Source organism: Dreissena polymorpha, chromosome 6 (genome assembly GCF_020536995.1).
Source record: "Dreissena polymorpha isolate Duluth1 chromosome 6, UMN_Dpol_1.0, whole genome shotgun sequence".
NCBI classification, from domain to species: Eukaryota; Metazoa; Mollusca; class Bivalvia; order Myida; family Dreissenidae; genus Dreissena; species Dreissena polymorpha.
The window spans coordinates 40,109,807-40,122,187 of NC_068360.1; the positions used below are offsets into that span (position 1 = coordinate 40,109,807).

The following is a 12,381-nucleotide window of genomic DNA, read 5'->3' on the forward strand; positions in this document are numbered from 1 at the left end:
ATATAAACAAAATTTTGTATCCTTCGTTTTACTGGTATCATTACCCTTTTGTTCGAAAGACACACATAAAAATGAAAGTAACAATTGTAAATGTTATTTATAATTTTCAAGCCAACTTGGTATCTATAGCTTTATTTTCTCCATTTTCTTGAGATGTTCAAAACATGTTAACTAAATACATTGAACGAGCCAGTTACCTTTCTTCATTTTCGTAGCACAAATAAACTATATGTGTAATACTAATAGCACGTTTTGCATATATAGTGTTATATGGTCGGGAAGTCATTTGGTACTTTTATTAGAGCACGCTATCTCAATGTTGATTTCACCACCGGTTGTCTATTTTGATAGATTAAATAAGTTATTTTGTGATCTCTTTTTATGTTTTGACCACCATCTTGAATGCGAAAAGAATATTTTTAAAACTATATTTCTTAGATTTCGTTCTACATTTCAATTCATTGTGTTGCACAGGACATTTTCTTTTGGACACACCGATGGCTACATTTTCTAATCAGAGTGTTATATACATATATGCATATTTGTTTATTGAGCTAAATATGATATAGTCTCGAAACCAGTCTCATCTCTGCGCGTAGGTTGATCACTCCATAGTCTGTGATAGTGCCCATTTTTTAAGAGTTTCTTCTTTGTCTTCTGGTATATAAGCAATACAGCACACGCAGCAATGGTGTTTTAGCTTATATACTACACCATATGTGCGTCTGTTATATTTTGATGCATTTCATTGATGCCTAATTTGAAAGATGAAAAATGAGTTCAATTATCGAGGTTTGGTATAAAGCTTTTGTCGAAATGTCACTGCCGAAAACATATTTTCTGCCAGTGTTTGCGTGTTTATATTCAGACGATATACAGTTGCTGAGAAGTAGCATGACATATCTTATTTTTATTAATATGTTGCAGTAGTAGTTTCCTCTACATTAGTTCGAATCCCAAGGGCGGCGTATATCGATTTTCATTCATAAGATACATTATATGTTCTGAACAATCGTGAACATTTTGTGGTGAGCTGGTTTTCCGTTCTCTCTATAATTTTGTACACGCAATTCTTACCAGAACAGCTCTTGAGGTAAGAAAAACGAAACATTCTCACGAGTACTAGAGCAGCTCTTGAGGTTAGAAAAATGACCCGCAATACTTGATCGCGTAAGCAAAATATTGGGCTGTAATTCGGTGAGAACAAACAACTGCATATTTCACATATTTGGAAAAATTATACGACGCGCATTGCATTGGGTCGAACGTGTACGCATGCTGATGCGTACATTTAACTACAGTCATTGTAATGAAGTCTTATTTCTACTAAACTAAAAAGCAGATAACCGAAGACGGCTTAAGTCCATTTGATTTAATGTCTTTGATGACACAGATCGAATATTATAATTTAGACTGAATAATATTATAAAAAAGACAAATTCATTTTCATCTTACAAAGCTGCATTTGCTTGGGTTGGGAAAGATAAAAATGACAAGCACCGTATACAAGGAGAAAATAAGGAGCACAGTAAAAATCGTTATATAAATTTAAGAATGAAAATGAATTCATAGTAATGATGAATTTAATGTTTGACAGAAACGATTAACTTATTCTATACATTTTTTTTAAATTTTGTTTTATAAATTTTCTTACTTTTGACAAATGTCATTAAATGAATTAACTAACATAACTGTAATGTTTGAAATATTTTAAAATAATTATGTGATCAAGGAAAAAGACAACACGCATAGTGCCTGTACTGTAATTTGAACCTAAGACCTCTGAAAGCAAAAGCTGACTCGCTACCACTACACAACGTAGATTTTAAAAATGGACGGTAGTTAAAACGCTTTGAGGGTAATACTCGTTTTTGCTAAATTGTCAATGAAAAGTGTTATGGATGCACACGGTTTGTTATTTTTCTGATTTTGATTGATGATTATCAACGAACATACGAACATACCTTTTTATCTTAGTCAGGAGTGATTATTTGCTTTTTTAAATGTAAAGTATTAATTATATTTTCTTTTAATCTATGGCAATTTTTTTAAATTGTCATAGTGCCAAGCTGTGAACATTTTGCCAAACGGTGAACAAGTCTCTTTAAAGATCAGGTACGGGTACAGGATTTTGGTTTACGGAAACGGAATATTTAATCATTACCAATCATCGAAAAATAAATCAAACTGCACAACTAATATAATAGTAACGTGTAATTTGCACAGACACAAATCTAAGCAAAGTCAAATTATGTGTACGTATGTATGATATACATTTTACTTTATTTTGTGAGGGTCTCCAAGCATTTCTGATGGTTGCAGGTATTTTCTCAGAAGCGAGTTCTTTTCAGGTTGATGCAGACGACATGTTGCTGTTATTTTTCATTGAATGTTTAACGAGACAATTGACTCAATGAAATGGAGCAATTAAGCGAAAGTTACGTATAACCGAACACATGCTTACTTGTAACTTTCTGTAAATTGTCTTAAAGTGATTGATACTGTAAATTGACTTCAAATGATTGAAACATGTCCAATTTTGGGAACTTTCAGGGGGTGGGGCTTACGCCGTTTCCGCAACCTCTCCAAATCCGCCTATGAAGACAATGAACAACTCTTAAAGCGAAATAACTGTGGACGCATTAACGCATCACTTTAAGACATTTGGGTTATGTTTCTTTTCCGTTATGGTGTACAAATACGAACTTGTAACTATGTAGGGCTATTATCTGCATCTTTATAAACCAAAATGTATTTCAAAGCGCTTGACATCTAATTGAGACGAATGCGTGTTTGATATGTACCTATTTAATAGCAGCAGTGTATAATATTTGAGGAAATAATGTACATGTTTAAACTGAAAGATATGAATATATATGTGTTCATTTGAATTGAGGTCGTGTATGTTTATCTAAATGGTTCTGTATCTGTGATGGTGATTTACCATCATGACCTTCTCATTCGAAAATAACAATAAAATTAGTATTGTGGAATCTCTATTTATTCCAGAAAGTGTACTTTCTTGTTCACAAAATTTAAAATTGTCTACAGACTGTGAGAAATGTAATCAAGGACATTACCATCCTCTTTTGAGACCAATATCATAAATTTCCTATTCAGAGAGGATGTGAATTACTTAACACATGATTAACAATTATTATGCATACTTTTAATTATTCTAAATAATTTAATGTGCATATCAGATTTTTCACGCTAAGCCATAATTCCCTACGACATATACGCCTTATATCAAAACATGTAAGCAGAATAAACGTGTGTTTTCGTTTAAATAATGCAGCATAATCGACATCAATATATGAAAAGAATCAACACTAAAACATGTTTATCTAAATCTCAAAACCTAAAATACTATTACAGGCAGCAAAATCAACGAGTAAAATAGGAATAGTTTCAATAAAATATTCATGTGAAAAATCACTGCCTATCGCTTTATTACGTTGTTTTAAACGTTTCACTGAATCCATAACTTCTTCTGCCGTTATCGGTTGACCTAGTTCAATGTAACATTTTCATCGTTAAAAGTATTATAGGAACCGATTTCTTCATCCTCAGCGTTAAACAAAGTAGCAGTAGCATTACTCAAGCTTTCAAAATAATCATGGATTGAATTACACAATGTTATTGCCATTTTTGTTTCTAAATTAAAATATTTCCGAAATTCATGTTTACTTTTTACTTTTCAACGTTCCTTAATTTTCGTTGAAATTTAATGTGTCTGAATTTTTATTTGTTGTTTATCATGTCGACAAAACGCCATTGAAATCAGGCTTATTCAAATTAAAACACTGTTTAGCGTGAAGGTTTTGATTTCGATCAATTATACACTCATGATCGACCCAATCAACATGTTTTATCTAACTGTAAACATTGAACGATACTTTTGAAAACAACGGGTCCCTAAAGTTTTGGATTGTATTTGACTTCCTACAGCAAAGTTTAATGACAGTTTACTCGAACATTCAAATTGATATTTAACATAAGTGAGTGTATCGTAACTCGGCTACTAAAGATTACAATATACATGTAATGTAAATTGCATTGGGAATGATCGCTCTTCAAATACATTCAGAAATATATCAGGTTCGTAAAAAAGCGCCAATCATTTAAAACGTTTGCGCGCCGATAATGTGGTTCAATACCGCTCGCTTTTCAAATACATTCAGAATTATAACGGGTTTGCATAAAATAAAAGCGCCAAATCATTTAAAACGTTTGCGCGCTTAAAAGGTGGTTCCATACCGCTCGCTTTTCAAATACATTCAAAATTATATCGGGTTCGTAAAAAAAGCGCCAAATCGATAGCGCTTTGATATGAAATCGCTTTTAATACCAAAAGTCATGCATTACTCGCAGGTGAATTCACGCTCATTACACCGACAACAATAAACGGCGATTTATAACCATACCCCTAAGCGAATATATGCACAACAGGCACCAGGTGAAAACCAATAACTTACACCCTTGCACCTGGACTATCGACCGATTTGACCTCAACTTGACCCGCTCCTAACAAGATGGATTCCAGATTCTTCTATGAATCGATTTAACTCACACCTCACTCGCTCCTCACTGGCACCACAGGCACCACAAGCACTACAACCTCACCGCTCCTAAAGGCTCCTAACAAAATGGCGCCGAAATGATTGTTTCTATACTACTAATACTTCTCCTAACAACTAGGTCACGGACTATTTGAAGCGAATGCAAATAGTTTGCTGCCATTTATTTTACATAAAATACTCGCTCATTTCCTTGTGATTTCAAATGAAAAAACGAACAGTTAAATTTAATTATGTAAGCTATTTGTATTATTTGGAAGTTGTATTCAAACTGTATTTATACAACTTACGCTGTAATAATTTATAATTATTGTGTAACACCGACGGAACACAGAAACGATCACGGATAAAAAATATTCATAGCATCCGCTAGTCATTTAATAAGGGAAATATTTTATGAACAATACAATCAACTGCATGTATACACAAATATACATGAAAAGAAGTAATGCAATAGGTTTAAAAATAAATTAAGTTGAAATAATGGCATAAGTGAAGCGCTTACATTTATTTGAGTGTTAATAATATAGTATTGCGTTACATTGAGTAGTCCATTCTAATGAATCCGATTAAGTAATTCAATAAAGAGAGTGTTTTTAATAAATCAACATAAAAAAGTTGAACTCTCAATATTTAAAAAATAAATTTGAGCAGCGGGATGAGCAGCTGGATTTCATTGTGTTTACTAAACAAAAAACATGTTGCTTGCTACTTGAGCTGAACAAAAGCATGATAATACCTAGAAAATAATACGCAACGTTATATTGAGATTGATAATTTTAAATCGTATATAATAAATACTTATTAATTTCAAAAGTTTTGAAAATTTTAAGCACTCATTACTAGTAACTTCTGTTGTGGTTTTGTTTATTTCAAGTTTCAGCTTTATTCCATTTGAATACCAGTTAGCAATTACTATTTATTTTAAACACATTTTTCATGTGTTTTTTTTTAATATGCAGTAGAAAGAAAACCTACTTCAATGATTATTTTGTTATGGATTAGAAAAACAAATTTGCATTTACTTCACATGTATTTTTGTAATCTTTTTACAGTGAATTCATTATTTTATGATATTTCTGCAAGTATTATTTTTATAGAGGTCATTGTGTGTACATGTTGTTTTTAACGGTATTTCACGACAAATTGTATTATATTAATTTTGTTACTGTTGCACTTTTCAACACATCTTTATCTTTATTTAAGAATTGCATGCTCAGGCATACAATTGTTTAACTGTTTACATTTCCTGTTTGTATTGAAGTATGCTTGACAGTAGGCATTAATAAGAAACAATGTTAAAACTTGTATATCAAAATGTTAAGATATTTTTTTGGGTGATTTATTCCTTGCAATTACTCAGGGGTGTTCTCCTTTTCAATCTCAAACTAATTTTACAAACATTTAAAAACAGTTATTTACTTTGCTATATCTAAATACAAATGAAGAATTCAGTTGAACCCTGGGGTTTCAGGTATTGTTCATCCTCGAGGCGGTTCTTAAAACACACCCTTGATAATGTTATTATAGATGTTATAAACAAATACATAGTCACCGGTTCTGGTACATTGTTCCTGTTGCAGAGAACTGTAGCATACTGTTTTGATTTAATACCATGTCATGAAACAGATATACTTGGCTTCATCTTTAGTTTAGTATGTTTTGTTGAATGAATTTAATGAATATTAAAGTGTAAAATAACATTTAACTCTGATTTGGTTTTAGTATGACTACCCAAAATATGTTGTTTTTTTTGTATTTAGCATTCCACTGCAGTTATTGCCGGTCGGTTTTAATGTGTGCCGTCTTGTCAGTGTGAAGTGATGCCATATTATAAATTTGCCATGCTCTGAGGAAAGGCAGTTTAATACATGTGTAAAAAGTGTCGTCCCAGATAAGCCTGTGGAGTCTGCACAGGCAAATCAGAGACGACACTTTCCGCTTGTATATTTTTCGTTTAAAAAAATTCTATTCTAAGCAAAACTCCAGTTTAGGCGAAATGTTTCGTCCCTGATTAGCCTGTGCGGACTGCACAGGCTAATGTCGGACGACACTTAATGCACATGCATTAAACCCCCTTTTCACTTAGCGATGTTCACAAGAATAGCTCTGGGCTAAATGTGATGGTTAGAGCTGTATACAATTGGATTAGACCTGACAGACATTGTAGCCATCATATCTGGAGTATAAGGTGTGAAAGTCCCCTGTAGGAAACAATCTGGGTTATTTAGAGGACATTAATTAAACAATCGTGATCAAAACCGACATGAAAGATATTATATTTATTGTCATGAATTATTGAAGAAAAGAATTAAGAAACACCATGTTGGAAAATAGTAGTTTGTGTCGCATTTCCTGTCCAGAGCAGCAGTAAATGCCTCACGTGGCTGAGGTAAAGAGTTACACGGAACAGTAACAAGACACGTTTTATATCAACACGTGCATAAAACATAGGAAGTCTTGTAATGTAGTCAAAAGTTGTTGACATTAGCTGGAAAGTCGCGCATTTCCAAAAAAAGGTCAGGGTACATGTTCAGCTCACTTGAACAGAGGATGATCATGGTGAGCTTTTGTGATCGCTTTTTGTCCGTCATGCGTCGTCAACATTTGCATTGTTAACTTACTAGAAGCCACATTAATTGTCTGACCCTTACGAAACTTGGTCAGAAGATGGACGAGTTCGTGAAAATTGATCATGAGTTGTGGCCTTGATCCTTCCTGAAAAGTTGATATGCATTATACGTGATACATCTAGTTATGCTCGATTGGTCATTGTCGGCACGGGTGCTACTTACATGTACCCCGGGTACTCTTAAGTATACTGACATGTACCCCGGGTACGGTAAATATAGTAACACGTATCCGGTCGATATTGGACTGTACCCGAGTTGTATTCCCGCCCAAATTCCGATGTCGTAAAACGCGCTACCGATAACGGTAAACGATATTGTTTATCTGAAACAAACTTCTTTAAAAAAAACTGCATCAACATGCTTTTTGATTATGAGTTTTGATGATATAGAGGCCATTTAACAGAACATTTGACATAAATGTAAACATATTTATTTTTTTAAGCCGACAACGACCGATTTAGCGTTAAAGTTCCCGGGTATGTTTTAGTAAATTTACCGTACCCGGGGTACATGTAAGTATACTTAAGAGCACCCGGGGTACATGTAAGTAGTACCCGAGCCGAAAATTTTCAATCGAGCTCTAGTAATGGGGAATAATATTGTCATTTAATATAATATTGATGTAGCCTATATGGATATGGTGACCGGAGTAATCAGGTTTGATTCCAAATATGAAAGCGTTCTTCAGATATCCCCCAAAAGACACAACAATAGTTCTACCCAGGAAACGAACTCGAGAACGCCTCAATAAGCCTTAAGTATTTCAATGTAATCCAGCTAAAATTTATTGGTTAAATCAACACTAGCGGTAATAACAGCGAATATCGCAACGATATCAACATCACCCGAGACATAAAAACATAACATGGCAGAAACAATTATACTTATGGTCATGGGCAATTCGACACAAAATATCATTTCTTAATCATTAAATATGGTTTCGACTATATAATTTGTATTACAACGATACATTTGTTACTATTTTCAAAACATGTGGCGCTGTCCATACTTATTTATATATTAAAAGAAATTTTACACGCGATCTAAGCAAACGTGATTTTCTATTCTGCCTGAAGGAAACAAATGGAACAATCAAAGGGATGTAAATGCTATTTAACTAACACGCTTCACGTGAAACTTAGTAGCTAACTGGACGCCTGGTGTTGTACATTATTTCAAACACTATTTTACATAATATGTCTGGTACGATAACCTGGAAACGTTTTTAATGTCATAAATACGTTACCTGCAAAGTATTAGCTTACTCCTTTCCAAGGGGAATTACTCATCCGGAAAATTAACTGGGAACCGGCCACCTCCATACTGCAATATAGACTAGGTTAAACATAGCGCAATGCAACCCAGGCAAAAATCAGTAACCAGCCCTCAAAATTCTTTCCGGATCGACCAGGTGTATATGTGTCTTTTACGGCTCTGAATCGATAATTGTTTTTCGATTTATTTCACTTGGTTGAATGGGGTTTTGAATAGATAAATTGTGTTATTATCTGTTTTCTTCTCATTCGGATTATTTTATTTGGATTTAATGGACTTTTGTTTCATTTGTTAAAGTAAGCCATGCTTGCTTTTATTGAACAATGGTTTATTTCTACCATGCTGGTTGTTTTCAGGCGCGAACGAGCACGTGCAAAACGTGTTAATCTAATGCGTTACGAGATCATGCAAAGCGTGTTCTCTTAATACATTGATTATTGCCATTGTATGTAATAATGATTTAAACGTTCCATATGACAATCTAATTGATGTTCATTTTTATTTTTCATCTGTTTTGAATTAAACTTTTATTTAATTTATGATCTACGGCAGTGGTATTATACGTACAATTGATTTCTCTTTTACAATAATAACCGAGAGAATGTTTATTATTTTCATTATGGGCAAATAATGATTTTATGTGCCGTATGATAATCTGGTCTGTGACCAGTTCATTGTTAAATATGTTTTGCTCTTGTTTTTCATATATTCGACTACATGATGGTCGCAGATACAAGAGTTGAGAAGAACGGACATTGGCCAAGACATTGACCAAAACGGGCTTTCAATGCTGGCAATCGGTCGATGTCAGACCATATGGCTCCCACCATACTTCGGTCTTTGGCCATCCGGGAAAGACGTTGACCGGAACAGGCTTATGATGTCAGTCGGTCGACGTAAGACCATATGGCGACCCCCAATACGCCGGTCTTAGCCCGAGGGCATTGGTCACGGACATCGACCAATGTCTGACCATATGGCAGCGGCCATACTTCGGTCATCATCCGGTGACAACACTGGTCATAATATGACCGGTACGTCACCGAGGACGTTGATCACGGAGCTTGGCTCTGCATCGATCGACGTCTCAAATGTCATTGGTCAATGACCGGGGACAGTTCCGGTAACCGGTCACCGGTCATTGAGCGGTCGCCGGTCATCGGGGACCGGTCCGGTCACCGGTCTCACCGGTCATTTATCGGTCCAGTCACCGGTCACACCGGTCACCGGTCACCGGTCATTGACCGGTCAGTTCACCGGTCACACCGGTCAACGGTCATGCCCGGTCACCGGTCAACAGTCAGAAGAAGAAGTCGTTCATTATCGTTGGACTATTCCTATTTTTCTCCTTCGCCGAAAGACTCATCATCATCAACGAGCTGCGAATATAGATACAATAGGATAGACATCGGACACGCCTCTCCTTCATTGAGCACAACATGATAGACATCGAACACGCCTCTCTTTCATTGAGCAGTTCTCGGCGTCGATACGCTCGTAAGCGTTCACGTCAACGCTCACGGAGACACTATTTTAGGAGACCTTATTTCCAGCGTAGCCGAACAGCATTTCGACATCGCAGGTATATGGGACGTCGCCACTCCTCACGTAGGCGTTAACGTACCTACTGGTCATATCGACGGTCCCGATTTTATTTCTTTACGGAATATCATGTCTCCATTCCACGTGTGTTGGTTCCTTTATGGCGTCCACACATATTGAAGTCACCTAACCTTATTTGTATACGAAAACGTGTTCGTTTTACTTTCAGGCTTCGGGATTAGGTGTTCATCTCTCCACTACGACTACATTGGACACTTTGTGCCTATCGATACTGACAATCTACCGTTGTTTTCCGGTTACATTATCAGTTAGAATGACTTCGTGGATGGTCATTCTTCTGCACCAGATATTTCCATTCTGACGCAGTCATATTATGACCGGTCCGGTCCGATCACCGGACATCGGTCACCAGTCACTGGCCATATCACCGGTCACTGGTCACCGGTCAGTATAAGTAGTCGTACATCATCATAGGATTATTTTTACTCCTATTCTTCGTTATCATCATCGGACTATTCTTCCTCATCTTCTTCGACATCCAATGACTCTTCGTCATCTGCTTTAATGATGTCTCATCGCTATCGATTTGGACATTTGGCACGCTCTTCTTTGCCGAGCAGTTCTCGGCATTGATGTCAGACCATATGGATTCCACCTTATTTCGGTCTTTAACCGGTAACGTCACCGGTCATATTATTGACTGGTTCGTTCACCTGACTATTGTCAGCGGTCATTGACCGGTCCAGTTCGGTCACCAGTTACCAATCGACGGTATTACCCTGTGTTTTCATCGGTGATATTTTGTAGCCAACGGGTATCTTCTACATTACCATTACCCCTGGCTATGATTCTATTGAAATCCTAATTTTATGGATTCAACAATCTCCATGATATTTTATTCTTTTCAATTCTGATGTTCTACTGGCGACCGTTGGTTTCCAAATCATCTCCGCTGACTTGGCCTATGGTTGATTTTCCTTCCAGCTAATCCATTCTGGTGCTGGATATTAACTACTAATACTAGAAGATCATGAAATACATCTATCTGTTATTTCTACTTCTCTGTCAGCCGGCTACATGCAGATTATTGGTTTTGTACATGGTTCGGCCGAAGCGGGCTCGGAATCTAACATTGAGGTCGAACATTAATATTTGACCTCTATTAATCAGAGCTATAATTTATGTTCGAGACCCTAAGGATTAATTTTTTGAACCGCCTATACCTGTCGGCTACAGACGTTGTAGTCACTGTCACAGAACAGTTGGTGCACAACGTGACTCTAGCAGGATTAGCAAGACGACATTTCGTGTCCACATCTGCTTTTCTATTGCTCCTACGACATTGCATGTTTTCAAGTTACTGGAATCAACAATATTTCTGCTCAATTGTCATTGAAAGTCCCTCAGGACATATCTTAGCCTAAACCGCTTGATGGTGGTAAAAGCTACTAGTCCCTGTACGTGACCCGACTTACAATTTGATTTGTTTCTAAACTGCCGGGTATTTTTTCTGACATTATGATATTTTCGCTTCCTATGCCAGTTGTTTCTACTACTATCTCAGTTATTTACTCCATGATGGTGAATTGACAACTGAGAGAGGGCTGATACATAGGATTGCCTACCAGCTTGACGGCATGGCGGAACACAGTCTTGTAGATGACTTGGGGGCTATTGAACTCAGATCTTAGATGCTAAGGATCTGGAGGGACCTCATCATCTCTTCTCATCATCAAGATTCCCTTGTTGGAGACAAGTTTATAAGAAAGAACAACATTTCCCTCTTAAAGTTCTTCTTCTATTACACTTCTGGCCCTAACAGGCCGTCTTCCCATAACTGGTCGTATTTCTATCGTAATTCGTCTGGTTATGATTTTTGAAATAAAGGGCTTAACCAAGCCAGATTTGAAGACTTCCAAGCCTTCTACCACCCTAAGGTTACTCCTAGGGTTTTCACCTTTTCTGCCACCACACCTCCGATGCCGGAGGTACCACATTCAGTCATATTTCCGTATTACGCAAATCGATGACTAAACGACCTTTATTCTCCAGGATTTTAAAGGCGCCTTTTATTGGTTCAAGAAAGAGGCTACTGTAGATAGGCCATAGACTTAAAAGTGTTCAACACTTTCTTATTCTACCAACTTTCAAGTCTCTTGGGAGTGGGAAAGTTCGGCTTGCCGTGATTTCTTTCCCCACCCATCCTTGACTAATGGTTCCGGCCACCGGTCGGTATTTACCGGCCCGGTCATCTGTCTTTCTGCTGAGACATCTTTTCTCACGTCCGTTTCACCTTTATTTTTAAGTTTATTGGAATTGATCGCATGATT

General features: G+C 36.4%; 1 protein-coding gene across 1 annotated transcript in view; it reads right to left on the minus strand.

Moving 5' to 3' along the window:
* LOC127835613 (vitelline membrane outer layer protein 1-like) overlaps positions 1–12,056 on the minus strand; it is a 34,639-nt gene extending 22,583 nt beyond the window's left edge. Inside the window, exons 1-2 of the mRNA XM_052362050.1 lie at positions 11,983–12,056; positions 11,275–11,385 (exon numbers count right to left, since the gene is read on the minus strand). Of these exons, the coding sequence (XP_052218010.1) occupies positions 11,275–11,385; positions 11,983–12,056 (185 nt within the window). The remainder of the gene's footprint in view (positions 1–11,274; positions 11,386–11,982) is intronic.
* Between the last annotated feature and the right edge of the window lie 325 nt (positions 12,057–12,381).